The sequence below is a fragment of the Taudactylus pleione genome, unplaced genomic scaffold, assembly GCF_031769625.1.
Source record: "Taudactylus pleione unplaced genomic scaffold, aTauple2 ptg000400l, whole genome shotgun sequence".
Lineage (NCBI taxonomy): Eukaryota > Metazoa > Chordata > Amphibia > Anura > Myobatrachidae > Taudactylus > Taudactylus pleione.
In genome coordinates, this window is record NW_028284802.1 from 1,807,446 (window position 1) to 1,826,396 (window position 18,951).

The 18,951-nt window shown below is 43.6% G+C and overlaps 1 protein-coding gene across 5 annotated transcripts in view; it reads left to right on the forward strand.

Moving 5' to 3' along the window:
* The window catches only part of COL11A2 (collagen type XI alpha 2 chain), a 162,414-nt gene that overhangs the window by 122,613 nt on the left and 20,850 nt on the right, over positions 1–18,951 (forward strand). For all 5 annotated transcript variants that reach the window (XM_088446637.1, XM_088446640.1, XM_088446639.1 and 2 more), the window contains 4 exons: positions 9,466–9,519; positions 10,978–11,085; positions 18,404–18,511; positions 18,776–18,829. In XM_088446637.1, coding sequence (XP_088302763.1) covers positions 9,466–9,519; positions 10,978–11,085; positions 18,404–18,511; positions 18,776–18,829 — 324 coding nt within the window. The remainder of the gene's footprint in view (positions 1–9,465; positions 9,520–10,977; positions 11,086–18,403; positions 18,512–18,775; positions 18,830–18,951) is intronic.

Consider the following 18,951-nt stretch of genomic DNA (forward strand, 5'->3'; position numbering starts at 1 on the left):
TTGGTCACGTACTTCATCGACACATACTTCATCTGGATGTCTCTCAGACACGTACTTCATCTGGATGTCTATCAGACACATACTTCATCTGGATGTCTATCAGACACGTACTTCATCTGGATGTCTATCAGACACATTCTTCATCTGGATGTCTATCAGACATGTACTCCATCTGGATGTGTCTCAGACACGTACTTCATTGACACGTACTTCATCTGGATGTCTCTCAGACACGTACTTCATCTGGATGTCTATCAGACACATACTTCATCTGGATGACTGGTAGACACATCATCTGGATTATTGGTAGACACATACACCATCTGGATGACTGGTAGATCTGGATGACTGGTAAACACATACACTACCTGGATGACTAGATAACAAATCATCCGGAAGACTAGAAGAAACATACATCATCTGGATGACTGGTAGACACATACTTCATCTGGATGACTGGTAGACACTTACATGATGTCTATCAGACACACACTTCATCTAGATGTCTGTCATACACACACTTCATCTAGATGTCTATCAGACACACACTTCATCTGGATGTCTGTCAAACACATACTTCATCTAGATGTCTATCAGACACACACTTCATCTGGATGTCTATCAGACACACACTTCATCTGGATGTCTATCAGACACACACTTCATCTGGATGTCTATCAGACACATACTTCATCTGGATGTCTATCAGACAGACACTTCATCTAGATGTCTGTCATACACACACTTCATCTAGATGTCTATCAGACACATTCTTCATCTGGATGTCTATCAGACATGTACTTCATCTGGATGTCTATCAGACATGTACTTCATCTGGATGTCTATCGGACACGTACTTCATCGACACATACTTCATCTGGATGTCTCTCAGACACGTACTTCATCTGGATGCCTATCAGACACATACTTCATCTGGGTGACTGGGAGGTTCATGCATTTTATGGATGACTAACAGACCAATACTTTAGTCTGGGTGAATAGAAATGTGCAATATGTAAATGCATTGTGGTGACAGGTAACAGCCTATAAGACATACACATATTGAGGGCTATTAGATCACTCATCATTTAATGTACATGTATGACTGGTAGACACATGCATTATATGGATGACCAGAAGACACATCATCCGTATGACTAGGAAAAACATACATCACCCAGATGACTAGTAGAGACATATCATCTGGATTACTGGTAGACCCATACTTCATCTGGATGTCTATCAGACACACACTTCATCTAGATGTCTGTCATACACACACTTCAACTAGATGTCTATCAGACACATACTTCATCTGGATGTCTATCAGACACACACTTCATCTGGATGTCTATCAGACACACACTTCATCTGGATGTCTATCAGACACACACTTCATCTGGATGTCTATCAGACACATACTTCATCTGGATGTCTATCAGACACACATTTCATCTAGATGTCTGTCATACACACACTTCATCTAGATGTCTATAAGACACATATTTCATCTGGATGTCTATCAGACACATTCTTCATTTGGATGTCTATCAGACATGTACTTCATCTGGATGTCTATTGGTCACGTACTTCATCGACACATACTTCATCTGGATGTCTCTCAGACACGTACTTCATCTGGATGTCTATCAGACACATACTTCATCTGGATGTCTATCAGACACGTACTTCATCTGGATGTCTATCAGACACATTCTTCATCTGGATGTCTATCAGACATGTACTTCATCTGGATGTCTCTCAGACACGTACTTCATTGACACGTACTTCATCTGGATGTCTCTCAGACACGTACTTCATCTGGATGTCTATCAGACACATACTTCATCTGGATGACTGGTAGACACATCATCTGGATTATTGGTAGACACATACACCATCTGGATGACTGGTAGATCTGGATGACTGGTAAACACATACACTACCTGGATGACTAGATAACAAATCATCCGGATGACTAGAAGAAACATACATCATCTGGATGACTGGTAGACACATACTTCATCTGGATGACTGGTAGACACTTACATGATGTCTATCAGACACACACTTCATCTAGATGTCTGTCATACACACACTTCATCTAGATGTCTATCAGACACACACTTCATCTGGATGTCTGTCATACACATACTTCATCTAGATGTCTATCAGACACACACTTCATCTGGATGTCTATCAGACACACACTTCATCTGGATGTCTATCAGACACACACTTCATCTGGATGTCTATCAGACACATACTTCATCTGGATGTCTATCAGACAGACACTTCATCTAGATGTCTGTCATACACACACTTCATCTAGATGTCTATCAGACACATATTTCATCTGGATGTCTATCAGACACATTCTTCATTTGGATGTCTATCAGACATGTACTTCATCTGGATGTCTATTGGTCACGTACTTCATCGACACATACTTCATCTGGATGTCTCTCAGACACGTACTTCATCTGGATGTCTATCAGACACATACTTCATCTGGATGTCTATCAGACACGTACTTCATCTGGATGTCTATCAGACACATTCTTCATCTGGATGTCTATCAGACATGTACTTCATCTGGATGTCTCTCAGACACGTACTTCATTGACACGTACTTCATTGACACATACTTCATCTGGATGTCTATCAGACACATTCTTCATCTGGATGTCTCTCAGACACGTACTTCATCTGGATGTCTATCAGACACATACTTCATCTGGATGACTGGTAGACACATCATCTGGATTATTGGTAGACACATACACCATCTGGATGACTGGTAGATCTGGATGACTGGTAAACACATACACTACCTGGATGACTAGATAACAAATCATCCGGATGACTAGAAGAAACATACATCATCTGGATGACTGGTAGACACATACTTCATCTGGATGACTGGTAGACACTTACATGATGTCTATCAGACACACACTTCATCTAGATGTCTGTCATACACACACTTCATCTAGATGTCTATCAGACACACACTTCATCTGGATGTCTGTCATACACATACTTCATCTAGATGTCTATCAGACACACACTTCATCTGGATGTCTATCAGACACACACTTCATCTGGATGTCTATCAGACACACACTTCATCTGGATGTCTATCAGACACATACTTCATCTGGATGTCTATCAGACAGACACTTCATCTAGATGTCTGTCATACACACACTTCATCTAGATGTCTATCAGACACATATTTCATCTGGATGTCTATCAGACACATTCTTCATTTGGATGTCTATCAGACATGTACTTCATCTGGATGTCTATTGGTCACGTACTTCATCGACACATACTTCATCTGGATGTCTCTCAGACACGTACTTCATCTGGATGTCTATCAGACACATACTTCATCTGGATGTCTATCAGACACGTACTTCATCTGGATGTCTATCAGACACATTCTTCATCTGGATGTCTATCAGACATGTACTTCATCTGGATGTCTCTCAGACACGTACTTCATTGACACGTACTTCATTGACACATACTTCATTTGGATGTCTATCAGACACATTCTTCATCTGGATGTCTCTCAGACACGTACTTCATCTGGATGTCTATCAGACACATACTTCATCTGGATGACTGGTAGACACATCATCTGGATTATTGGTAGACACATACACCATCTAGATGACTGGTAGATCTGGATGACTGGTAAACACATACACTACCTGGATGACTAGATAACAAATCATCCAGATGACTAGAAGAAACATACATCATCTGGATGACTGGTAGACACATACTTCATCTGGATGACTGGTAGACACTTACATGATGTCTATCAGACACACACTTCATCTAGATGTTTGTCATACACACACTTCATCTAGATGTCTATCAGACACACACTTCATCTGGATGTCTGTCATACACACACTTCATCTAGATGTCTATCAGACACACACTTCATCTGGATGTCTATCAGACATACTCTTCATCTGGATGTCTATCAGACACACACTTCATCTGGATGTCTATCAGACACACACTTCAAATGGATGTCTATCAGATACACACTTCATCTGGATGTCTGTCAGACACACACTTCATCTGGATGTCTATCAGACACACACTTCAAATGGATGTCTATCAGATACACACTTCATCTGGATGTCTATCAGACACACACTTCAAATGGATGTCTATCAGACACACACTTCATCTGGATGTCTATCAGACACACACTTCATCTGGATGTCTATCAGACACATACTTCATCTGGATGTCTATCAGACAGATATACACACTTCATCTAGATGTCTGTCATACACACACTTCATCTAGATGTCTATCAGACACATTCTTCATCTGGATGTCTATCAGACATGTACTTCATCTGGATGTCTATCAGACATGTACTTCATCTGGATGTCTATCGGACATGTACTTCATCGACACATACTTCATCTGGATGTCTCTCAGACACGTACTTCATCTGGATGCCTATCAGACACATACTTCATCTGGGTGACTGGGAGGTTCATGCATTTTATGGATGACTAACAGACCAATACTTTAGTCTGGGTGAATAGAAATGTGCAATATGTAAATGCATTGTGGTGACAGGTAACAGCCTATAAGACATACACATATTGAGGGCTATTAGATCACTCATCATTTAATGTACATGTATGACTGGTAGACACATGCATTATATGGATGACCAGAAGACACATCATCCGTATGACTAGGAAAAACATACATCACCCAGATGACTAGTAGAGACATATCATCTGGATTACTGGTAGACCCATACTTCATCTGGATGTCTATCAGACACACACTTCATCTAGATGTCTGTCATACACACACTTCAACTAGATGTCTATCAGACACATACTTCATCTGGATGTCTATCAGACACACACTTCATCTGGATGTCTATCAGACACACACTTCATCTGGATGTCTATCAGACACACACTTCATCTGGATGTCTATCAGACACATACTTCATCTGGATGTCTATCAGACACACACTTCATCTAGATGTCTGTCATACACACACTTCATCTAGATGTCTATAAGACACATATTTCATCTGGATGTCTATCAGACACATTCTTCATTTGGATGTCTATCAGACATGTACTTCATCTGGATGTCTATTGGTCACGTACTTCATCGACACATACTTCATCTGGATGTCTCTCAGACACGTACTTCATCTGGATGTCTATCAGACACATACTTCATCTGGATGTCTATCAGACACGTACTTCATCTGGATGTCTATCAGACACATTCTTCATCTGGATGTCTATCAGACATGTACTCCATCTGGATGTGTCTCAGACACGTACTTCATTGACACGTACTTCATCTGGATGTCTCTCAGACACGTACTTCATCTGGATGTCTATCAGACACATACTTCATCTGGATGACTGGTAGACACATCATCTGGATTATTGGTAGACACATACACCATCTGGATGACTGGTAGATCTGGATGACTGGTAAACACATACACTACCTGGATGACTAGATAACAAATCATCCGGAAGACTAGAAGAAACATACATCATCTGGATGACTGGTAGACACATACTTCATCTGGATGACTGGTAGACACTTACATGATGTCTATCAGACACACACTTCATCTAGATGTCTGTCATACACACACTTCATCTAGATGTCTATCAGACACACACTTCATCTGGATGTCTGTCATACACATACTTCATCTAGATGTCTATCAGACACACACTTCATCTGGATGTCTATCAGACACACACTTCATCTGGATGTCTATCAGACACACACTTCATCTGGATGTCTATCAGACACATACTTCATCTGGATGTCTATCAGACAGACACTTCATCTAGATGTCTGTCATACACACACTTCATCTAGATGTCTATCAGACACATTCTTCATCTGGATGTCTATCAGACATGTACTTCATCTGGATGTCTATCAGACATGTACTTCATCTGGATGTCTATCGGACACGTACTTCATCGACACATACTTCATCTGGATGTCTCTCAGACACGTACTTCATCTGGATGCCTATCAGACACATACTTCATCTGGGTGACTGGGAGGTTCATGCATTTTATGGATGACTAACAGACCAATACTTTAGTCTGGGTGAATAGAAATGTGCAATATGTAAATGCATTGTGGTGACAGGTAACAGCCTATAAGACATACACATATTGAGGGCTATTAGATCACTCATCATTTAATGTACATGTATGACTGGTAGACACATGCATTATATGGATGACCAGAAGACACATCATCCGTATGACTAGGAAAAACATACATCACCCAGATGACTAGTAGAGACATATCATCTGGATTACTGGTAGACCCATACTTCATCTGGATGTCTATCAGACACACACTTCATCTAGATGTCTGTCATACACACACTTCAACTAGATGTCTATCAGACACATACTTCATCTGGATGTCTATCAGACACACACTTCATCTGGATGTCTATCAGACACACACTTCATCTGGATGTCTATCAGACACACACTTCATCTGGATGTCTATCAGACACATACTTCATCTGGATGTCTATCAGACACACATTTCATCTAGATGTCTGTCATACACACACTTCATCTAGATGTCTATAAGACACATATTTCATCTGGATGTCTATCAGACACATTCTTCATTTGGATGTCTATCAGACATGTACTTCATCTGGATGTCTATTGGTCACGTACTTCATCGACACATACTTCATCTGGATGTCTCTCAGACACGTACTTCATCTGGATGTCTATCAGACACATACTTCATCTGGATGTCTATCAGACACGTACTTCATCTGGATGTCTATCAGACACATTCTTCATCTGGATGTCTATCAGACATGTACTTCATCTGGATGTCTCTCAGACACGTACTTCATTGACACGTACTTCATCTGGATGTCTCTCAGACACGTACTTCATCTGGATGTCTATCAGACACATACTTCATCTGGATGACTGGTAGACACATCATCTGGATTATTGGTAGACACATACACCATCTGGATGACTGGTAGATCTGGATGACTGGTAAACACATACACTACCTGGATGACTAGATAACAAATCATCCGGATGACTAGAAGAAACATACATCATCTGGATGACTGGTAGACACATACTTCATCTGGATGACTGGTAGACACTTACATGATGTCTATCAGACACACACTTCATCTAGATGTCTGTCATACACACACTTCATCTAGATGTCTATCAGACACACACTTCATCTGGATGTCTGTCATACACATACTTCATCTAGATGTCTATCAGACACACACTTCATCTGGATGTCTATCAGACACACACTTCATCTGGATGTCTATCAGACACACACTTCATCTGGATGTCTATCAGACACATACTTCATCTGGATGTCTATCAGACAGACACTTCATCTAGATGTCTGTCATACACACACTTCATCTAGATGTCTATCAGACACATATTTCATCTGGATGTCTATCAGACACATTCTTCATTTGGATGTCTATCAGACATGTACTTCATCTGGATGTCTATTGGTCACGTACTTCATCGACACATACTTCATCTGGATGTCTCTCAGACACGTACTTCATCTGGATGTCTATCAGACACATACTTCATCTGGATGTCTATCAGACACGTACTTCATCTGGATGTCTATCAGACACATTCTTCATCTGGATGTCTATCAGACATGTACTTCATCTGGATGTCTCTCAGACACGTACTTCATTGACACGTACTTCATTGACACATACTTCATCTGGATGTCTATCAGACACATTCTTCATCTGGATGTCTCTCAGACACGTACTTCATCTGGATGTCTATCAGACACATACTTCATCTGGATGACTGGTAGACACATCATCTGGATTATTGGTAGACACATACACCATCTGGATGACTGGTAGATCTGGATGACTGGTAAACACATACACTACCTGGATGACTAGATAACAAATCATCCGGATGACTAGAAGAAACATACATCATCTGGATGACTGGTAGACACATACTTCATCTGGATGACTGGTAGACACTTACATGATGTCTATCAGACACACACTTCATCTAGATGTCTGTCATACACACACTTCATCTAGATGTCTATCAGACACACACTTCATCTGGATGTCTGTCATACACATACTTCATCTAGATGTCTATCAGACACACACTTCATCTGGATGTCTATCAGACACACACTTCATCTGGATGTCTATCAGACACACACTTCATCTGGATGTCTATCAGACACATACTTCATCTGGATGTCTATCAGACAGACACTTCATCTAGATGTCTGTCATACACACACTTCATCTAGATGTCTATCAGACACATATTTCATCTGGATGTCTATCAGACACATTCTTCATTTGGATGTCTATCAGACACACACTTCAAATGGATGTCTATCAGACACACACTTCATCTGGATGTCTATCAGACACACACTTCATCTGGATGTCTATCAGACACATACTTCATCTGGATGTCTATCAGACAGATATACACACTTCATCTAGATGTCTGTCATACACACACTTCATCTAGATGTCTATCAGACACATTCTTCATCTGGATGTCTATCAGACATGTACTTCATCTGGATGTCTATCAGACATGTACTTCATCTGGATGTCTATCGGACACGTACTTCATCGACACATACTTCATCTGGATGTCTCTCAGACACGTACTTCATCTGGATGCCTATCAGACACATACTTCATCTGGGTGACTGGGAGGTTCATGCATTTTATGGATGACTAACAGACCAATACTTTAGTCTGGGTGAATAGAAATGTGCAATATGTAAATGCATTGTGGTGACAGGTAACAGCCTATAAGACATACACATATTGAGGGCTATTAGATCATTCATCATTTAATGTACATGTAACATATACTAGATAATCATATCATGTGCATGTCTATAACACATCCAAATCACTTAGATGACCAGCTGACACATACATCATTTGGACAACATGAATCACCAACAGGCAAATGCATCATCGTGATAATCATGAAGACAATTGCTTTAAGTACGCTGGTTACATGTGATTATCAAGGTGATCGATCTAGTGACAAGATAGCCAATCATACGTCATAACATCCAAGAGGGACAGTCAGATGCACACCATCTATATTCCTGGAAAATGTACATAATATACATACAGAATGTTTGTTACTAACACATACAATAGTACACATACATCATTCCATGATCAGAAGACATGTACATGATCTACGTGACTAACACATATGTAGTACATCACCTGGATTTCCAGTAAGAATATCAAAACTTTAAACATTAGAGGTAAATTATACTATAATTTTCTCTTATCCTCTTATATGCATTCTGACCCTTCATGTAATCTCAATATTTCTCTTTTATACTTAGGGTGGTCCAGGTCTGAAGGGTAATGAGGGTCCAGCGGGTCCCCCCGGCCCAGCGGTAAGTTTACACATTTTATTTCCTCTCTGCATGTGAACAGTACAAATGTCTACTCTCCAGAATATATTTACTACCTCCGAGGGACATACAGTAATACTGTCCTTCCTCCGTCCTCCTATATGGGCATATCATGCTGTATACCTACTGTAAGCAGAGTTCCCTGGCTTTGGCCCATTCATTACATAAGAGTGGAACTCAGGGCCTGATTCAGAGCCGCTCGTAAGTGGCCGCTCGTTCGCTCCGAGCGATGTTCGCACATCTGCGCATGCGTATGGGTCGTAATGCGCATGCGTCAACCAGTCATTGCGGTCGGAAATCGTGCGCTCATAAAACAGCCAGGGCCTGCTAATTTGAGTGACAGAATCAGGCGTTTGTGGGTGGTAACAAGGGAAGGTGCTTGAAAACGGGGAGTGGAGATCCGAACGCAGGCGTGCCAAACGGTCAAAACGGGCGTTTAATGGGTGTGCATAATTAACAAAGCAGCGTCATCGACCACGTCACTTGGTTGTCTTTTAGCCTGAACTGCTCGCAGTGATTGCGGGAAGTAAAACCTACCACAAGCACTGCGAACAGTTCAGACGCCTTTCGATGTACTCGATTAATCTAATAAATAGCGGAGATGACGTATGATGCGAGCGGCCAGGGGGCGTCTTTACAAAATAGCGAGCGCATTTTTCGGACGCTCGCTCAGACATAGAGGCATCAACAGACCACAAAGAGCGAGCGCTCAATTTAAATCTCCGGCTCCTTTTTCTGAACGAGGGTCCTCAAATAGCGTCCGGCTCTGAATGAGGTCCTCAGTCCCTCATTGCGTTACAGCTGTTATGGGATGAAAACATAAATTCTACCACCCATAATTCTGCCATCCATAGAGTATAACCCATACTTTGATAGAGAATGTTGCTTTGATGATCAACTGAATAAAATTTAACTACCCTCAAAAATAGAGGAGTCTTCAGTCCGCCCTAATATCCTACTCGGATATGTAATTTACATGGATTCCCTCTCAGTCTATGGGGTATATGTACTAAAGTGCAGGTTTATAGAAGTGGAGCTGTTGCCCATAGCAACCAATCAGATTCTAGCTATTATCTTCTAGAAGGTGCTAGATAAATGTTAAGTAGAATCTGATTGGTTGCTATGGGCAACATCTCCACTTCTAGAACCCCGCACTTTAGCAAATCAACCCCTATGACTTAGAGCAAAAGACAGACTTGTGCCGACACAGATTATCCACCTCCGTACACCCTTACTGTATATCAGTACAAGGGAGGATGGTCTGAACAGCATGTGGCTGAAGAGAGAGCTTCACACACCCATGGGTCATAGTAAATTCCATGTTAATGTTGGGAATATATCAGATGAGACAGCACTAATACACTATTCTGCCCCCTGTGGGGTATAAACTGTGTGTGCTCCTGCACTTTGAGGTAACTGAATGCTGCTTTTATCCTACAGGGATCTCCTGGAGAAAGAGGAGGACCAGGCCAAGGTGGACCCATCGGGCCTCCTGGGAGACCAGGACCCCAGGGTCCAGCAGGCTCAGCCGGAGAAAAGGGTGTGCCAGTATGTATAAATCTGGGTGGGGAATGCCGTACAAATAGCTGTGTATGAGTTTGAGAAATAATATCTGTGTATATAGTAATGTGCGGAGTGATTTGGGACATAATGTAAAACAAATTGGTCATAGTAGTAGAAGGTAGATGAGGGAAGAAAAGAAGGTGGATTCGGTGGCCTCATCTATAGGATGAGCAATAAGGACATAGAGGAGGAGCAGAAACAGCTGCTGAGAAGAGGAAGAAGGAATCATCCAATGAGAGGGGGAAGGAGGGAGGAAAAGCTTTGTGCTGTTTGTATCTCCTGGCAACTAATTATATACTGCTAATGAGAAATGGTCACTGAATGGGGCAAGAGTGATGGAGAAAACTGGAATATTATACAGTAAGAAAGACACCAGCAATGAGAGATTTGTATCAGGTGTGAGAGCTATGGAGGAAACTAATAGTGAGTTATTGAGAGATAAGAATAGGATGATGCAGTGGAGACATTATATGGAGCCATGATGACACGGAACAAGTAGAGAAGAGACACAATGGGAATACATTTGGCGATCATCCCTGAAAGGGGATATGCAAGAAACACAACTGTGAGAAGTGATTGCAGGAGAAACAAATATAGAGAGGACTGATCATAGGAGATAAAGGTGACACACTGATGGGAATATATGTACAACATACATAGTGAGATGTAAGTGGGACACTAATGAAAGAGATGCAGACGTATTAATAGGAAATGGTTAGGCGGTGACACTAAAAAAAGAGAGAATTACAAGAAGGGGTAAGGGGGAGACACTAATTACAGCGTATTGCAGGGAGGGAAGTAAGAGAGAAACACTAAAGACAGGATTGCAGGGAGGGGTAAGTAAGGGAGAGACACCCATGACAGAGGATTGCAGGGAGGGGTGAGGGAGAGACACTCATGACAGAGGATTGCAGGGAGGAGTAAGGGAGAAACACTAATTACAGCGTATTCCAGGGAGGGGTGAGGGAGAGACACATTACAGCGTATTGCAGGGAGGGGTGAGGGAGAGACACTCATGACAGAGGATTGCAGGGAGGGGTAAGGGAGAGACACTCATGACAGGATTACAGGGAGGGGTAAGGGAGAGACACTCATGACAGAGGATTGCAGGGAGGGGTAAAGGAGTGACACCAATGACAGAGGATTAAAGGGTGGAGTAAAGGAGAGACATTAACGAAAGATGATTATAGGATGGCGTAAAGAAGTGACACTAATGAGAGAGGAATGCAGGGAGGGGTAAGGGAGTGTCACTAATGACAGAGGATTGCAGGGAGGGGTAAGGGAGTGACACTAATAACAGAGGATTGCAGGGAGGGGTAAGGGAGTGTCACTAATGAGAGAGGATTACATGGAGAGTTAAGGGAGTGACACTAATGAGAGAGGATTGCAGGGGGGTAAGGGAGTGACACTAATGACAGAGGATTGCAGGGAGGGGTAAGGGAGTGACACTCTTGATAGAGGACTACAGGGAGGGGTAAGGGAGAGACAATGACAGAGGATTACAGGGAGGGGTAAGGGAGAGACACTCAAGACAGAGGATTGCAGGGAGGGGTAAGGGAGAGACACTCATGACAGAGGATTGCAGGGAGGGGTAAGGGAGAGACACTGATGATAGAGGATTGCAGGAAAGGTTAAAGGAGTGACACCAATGACAGATGATTATAGGGTTGAGTAAAGGAGAGACATTAATGAAAGATGATTATAGGATGGCGTAAGGGAGTGACGCTAATGACAGATAATTGCAGAGAGGGGTAGAGAAGTGACACTAATGAGAGAGGATTGCAGGGAGGGGTAAGGGAGTGACAGTTATGACAGAGGATTGCAGGGAGGGGTAAGGGAGTGACACTAATGAGAGAGGATTTCAGGGAGGGGTTAAGGAGTGACACTAATGAGAGAGAATTACAGGGAGGGGTAAGGGAGAGACACAAATGACAGAGGATTGCAGGGAGGGGTAAAAGAGAGACAATAATGACAGAGGATTGCAGGGATGGGTAAGGGAGTGACACTAATGACAGAGGATTACAGGGAGGGGTAAGGGAGTGACACAAATGACAGAGGATTGCAGGGAGGGGTTAAAGAGAGACAATAATGACAGAGGATTGCAGGGATGGGTAAGGGAGTGACACTAATGACAGAGGATTACAGGGAGGGGAAAGGGAGTGACACTAATGACAGAGGATTACAGAGGGGTAAGGGAGTGTCACTAATGAGAGATGATTACAGGGAGGGGTAAGGGAGTGACACTCATGACAGAGGATTACAGGGCAAGGTAAGGGAGAGACACTCATGACAAAGGATTACAGGGAGGGGTAAGGGAGAGACACTCATGACAGAGGATTACAGGGAGGGGTAAGGGAGAGACACTCATGACAGAGGATTACAGGGAGGGGTGAGGGAGAGACACTCATGACAGAGGATTACAGAGAGGGGTAAGGGAGAGACACTAATTACAGCGTATTGCAGGGAGGGGTAAGGGAGAGACACTCATGACAGAGGATTACAGGGAGGGGTAAGGGAGAAACACTCATGACAGAGGATTACAGGGAGGGGTAAGGGAGAGACACTCATGACAGAGGATTACAGGGAGGGGTAAGGGAGAGACACTCATGACAGAGGATTACAGGGAAGGGTAAGGGAGAGACACTCATGACAGAGGATTGCAGGGAGGGGTAAGGGAGAGACACTCATGACAGAGGATTGCAGGGAGGGGTAAGGGAGAGACACTGATGATAGAGGATTGCAGGAAAGGTTAACTTAGTGACACCAATGACAGACGATTATAGGGTGGAGTAAAGGAGAGACATTAATGAAAGATGATTATAGGATGGCGTAAGGGAGTGACGCTAATGACAGATAATTGCAGAGAAGGGTAAAGAAGTGACACTAATGAGAGAGGAATGCAGGGAGGGGTAAGGGAGTGACACTAATGACAGAGGATTGCAGGGAGGGGTAAGGGAGTGTCACTAATGAGAGAGGATTACAGGGAGGGGTAAGGGAGTGACACTAATGACAGAGGATTGCAGTCAGGTGTAAAAGAGAGACATTAATGACAGAGGATTGCAGGGAGGGGTAAGGGAGTGTCACTAATGAGAAAGGATTACAGGGAGGGGTAAGGGAGTGACATTAGTGACAGAGGCTTGCAGGGAGGGGGTAAAAGAGAGACATTAATGACAGAGGATTACAGGGAGGGGTAAAGAAGTGACACTAATGAGAGAGGAATGCAGGGAGGGGTAAGGGAGTGACACTAATGACAGAGGATTGCAGGGAGGGGTAAGGGAGAGACACTCATGACAGGATTACAGGGAGGGGTAAGGGAGAGACACTCATGACAGAGGATTACAGGGAGGGGTGAGGGAGAGACACTCATGACAGAGGATTACAGAGAGGGGTAAGGGAGAGACACTAATTACAGCGTATTGCAGGGGGGGGTAAGGGAGAGACACTCATGACAGAGGATTGCAGGGAGGGGTGAGGGAGAGACACTCATGACAGAGGATTACAGAGAGAGGTAACTCATGACAGAGGATTACAGGGAGGGGTAAGGGAGAGACACTCATGACAGAGGATTGCAGGGAGGGGTAAGGGAGAGACACTGATGATAGAGGATTGCAGGAAAGGTTAAAGGAGTGACACCAATGACAGATGATTATAGGGTTGAGTAAAGGAGAGACATTAATAAAAGATGATTATAGGATGGCGTAAGGGAGTGACGCTAATGACAGATAATTGCAGAGAGGGGTAGAGAAGTGACACTAATGAGAGAGGAATGCAGGGAGGGGTAAGGGAGTGACACTAATGACAGAGGACTGCAGGGAGGGGTAAGGGAGTGACAGTAATGACAGAGGATTGCAGGGAGAGGTAAGGGAGTGACACTAATGAGAGAGGATTTCAGGGAGGGGTTAAGGAGTGACACTAATGAGAGAGAATTGCAGGGAGGGGTAAGGGAGTGACAGTAATGACAGAGGATTGCAGGGAGGGGTAAGGGAGTGACACTAATGAGAGAGGATTTCAGGGAGGGGTAAAGAAGTGACACTAATGAGAGAGGAATGCAGGGAGGGGTAAGGGAGTGACACTAATGACAGAGGATTGCAGGGAGGGGTGAGGGAGAGACACTCATGACAGTGGATTACAGAGAGAGGTAACTCATGACAGAGGATTACAGGGAGGGGTAAGGGAGAGACACTCATGACAAAGGATTACAGGGAGGGGTAAGGGAGAGACACTCATGACAGAGGATTGCAGGGATGGGTAAGGGAGAGACACTGATGATAGAGGATTGCAGGGAGGGGTAAGGGAGAGACACTGATGATAGAGGATTGCAGGAAAGGTTAAATTAGTGACACCAATGACAGATGATTATAGGGTTGAGTAAAGGAGAGACATTAATGAAAGATGATTATAGGATGGCGTAAGGGAGTGACGCTAATGACAGATAATTGCAGAGAGGGGTAAAGAAGTGACACTAATTATAGAGGAATGCAGGGAGGGGTAAGGGAGTGACACTAATGACAGAGGATTGCAGGGAGGGGTAAGGGAGTGTCACTAATGAGAGAGGAATGCAGGGAGGGGTAAGGGAGAGACACTCATGACAGAGGATTACAGGGAGGGGTAAGGGAGAGACACTCATGACAGAGGATTACAGGGAGGGGTAAGGGAGAGACACTCATGACAGAGGATTACAGGGAGGGGTAAGGGAGAGACACTCATGACAGAGGATTGCAGGGAGGGGTAAGGGAGAGACACTGATGATAGAGGATTGCAGGGAGGGGTAAGGGAGAGACACTGATGATAGAGGATTGCAGGAAAGGTTAAATTAGTGACACCAATGACAGATGATTATAGGGTTGAGTAAAGGAGAGACATTAATGAAAGATGATTATAGGATGGCGTAAGGGAGTGACGCTAATGACAGATAATTGCAGAGAGGGGTAAAGAAGTGACACTAATGAGAGAGAAATGCAGGGAGGGGTAAGGGAGTGACACTAATGACAGAGGATTGCAGGGAGGGGTAAGGGAGTGTCACTAATGAGAGAGGATTACAGGGAGGGGTAAGGGAGTGACACTAATGACAGAGGATTGCAGGGAGGTGTAAAAGAGAGACATTAATGACAGAGGATTGCAGGGAGGGGTAAGGGAGTGTCACTAATGAGAGAGGATTACAGGGAGGGGTAAGGGAGTGACACTAATGACAGAGGATTGCAGGGAGGGGTAAAAGAGAGACATTAGTGACAGAGGATTGCAGGGAGGGGTAAGAGAGTGTCACTAATGAGAAAGGATTACATGGAGGGGTAAGGGAGTGACATTAATGACAGAGGCTTGCAGGGAGGGGGTAAAAGAGAGACATTAATGACAGAGGATTACAGGGAGGGGTAAGGGAGTGACACTAATGAGAGAGGGCTACAGAGAGCGTTACAAAAATACATTGTACTAACATCAGGGAAACACTTCATCTGGGATTCATCTCAGGAGATGGATGAATTTTAATAGTTTTTAGTAAGATTCAAGTTTCACTTTCAACCCATTCTTGTAAATCAACCAAATTAATAAAAAATTTGATTTTGAAATGTTTTTGATGCATCTACTACATGTATCAGTAAGTATGTGTCTTGTTCCTTATAAAGGTTGTTTATGAAGCTGCCTTTAAATATATTTATAATTTTTACAAATGTGTGTATTGCTTGTAACGTACAGAGCAAAGACCACATCCATTTGTGGGGCATCACTTCTTAGTCCTACCTATTACCAGTTTTGAACCACCCTGTTATTTCATTAAAGCTTTTTAATTTTTTTTCTAAAACGCTGCCTTTTGGAGCCTCATTTATGTCTTAAATAGGTCTTAAATGGACATATGGGCAATTTTGTAAAAAAATAAATTTAAGACACTTTCCCATACAAAAGGAGAGGATGGGCCAACAGGCGGCCCATTGTAAGGTTAGGTAAGCAGCAGATTTCCACCATCTCTAACGATTTGTAAAACGACTGTAAAAATCTACTGTGGCCATCAGCTAAGGGAGTAAGGCCCTCATTCAGAGTGGGTCGCAAGAAGCGATCGCTCTCTCTGAATGAGGGTGGTCGCTTCTTTTTTTTAGTGTGGCCTCCTGGTCGCTAGCTAAGCTGTGGGTTACCACCCACAGCTTAGCTAGCGACCAGGGTGATGGTCGCGATGGTCAAGACCATCGCAACCATCGGGGCTTGCGACGAGACCCTAAGGTTGGGTCTCGGCAACCGTAAGCCCCAGGGAGCTTCCTGCTCTGATCGAGCAGGAAGCTCCACACTGACATCACTGCTGATGTCAGTGCGGCCGCCCACAAAACGGCAGGCATTCGCTTGGGAACGCCTCTGTTATGTGTAGCCACCCCCCCGCCCCGCCTACAAAACGGGGCGAGCTCTCGATCTCCATCGACAGCCGCCCCTTTTGTAGAGAGCTCCGGAGCAAGAGATTTTCTCTCTCGCTCCGGGGCTTGCGCACGCGCAGTGTGGCCGCTGCGCGTGCGCAGGGCCAAAACATCGAGTTAGTTGCGAGTGCTTAGCGCTCGCTGTGGACTCTAAATGAGGTCCTAAATGTCCACTGTGACCACACGCTAATGTGTAGTCCACTGTGGTCACACATTAAAGATGTAGTCCACTGTGATTATACATTAAAGGTGTAGTCCACTGTGATCACATGCTAAAGGTGTAAAAGTCCGCCGTGATCACAAAGATTTAAAGGTCCACCATGATCACATGCTAAAGGTGTAAAAGTCCGCCGTGATCACATGCTAAAGATTTAAAGGTCCACCATGATCACATGCTAAAGGTGTAGTTCACTGTGATCACACGTTAAAGGTTTAAAAGTCCTAAAGGCGTAAAGTCCTAAGTGATCACACTCTAAGGGTGTAAAATCCTATGTGATCACACTCTAAGGGTGTAAAATCCTATGTGATCACACGCTAAGGGTGTAAAGTCCTCTGTGATCACTCGCTAAAGTGTTTAAGCCTCACTACAGGTGTATTCTCTTCTTTGCGCAGTTGAGCAATGTGTTTTATAGTGTACATGTGTCTGAGTGCACTGTGCAGGCATTGTGATTGGTTGCCAACGGCAGTCGCAGTGACAATTTGGATGCAGAGTGATTGACAGTCAGTGTGCGTTTATGGGAGGTAACGGGGGTGTGGCTAGTCAAATGTGGGTGTGTTGCGAGCGTTTCATGGGCGTGTCGCAGCCAGGCTTACAATGAAAGTCAGTGCATGAGTCCTATTTATAGTGGGAAATCCCTTTAAAGCTTGTATCTCCCTGAGCGTAACACCTTCTCCATGTTTTATTCTAGGGGGAGAAAGGTCCGATTGGCCCTGCCGGTAGAGATGGAGTGCAGGGGCCTGTGGGTCTCCCTGGACCAGCTGGTCCTCCTGGCATCGCTGGAGAAGATGGAGACAAGGTACAGTTTGAGTTTCCAGTGTTTGGTTGGGTCACTAAGTGGCGGCACTAGGACCTAGCAACATCATTGATTCATGAGGTGCAAAATGCCTCATGCCTCAGTGGCGTCAGTAGTCCCTGGTGAATCGATAGGCTGCAGCCTCATGATCATTGTTACATTCCATAAAACGGATGATCCCATTGTGTATGACGGGCACATTTCAACCTTTGTACATTATGATGGCATAGATGTTTCTTTATGTCTAATTTACTTGTCATTATACAGGGTGAAGTTGGAGAACATGGACAGAAAGGAGGAAAGGGTAACAAGGGGGAACATGTGAGTACTCGTGCTGGTTATGTTACCATTACAGGCTGTATACATCCGGTGCTACTAATATCTCAGTGTATGTAATAATCACTGATTCCAAGTATGAAGTCACATAAGTGGATGGGGTATGA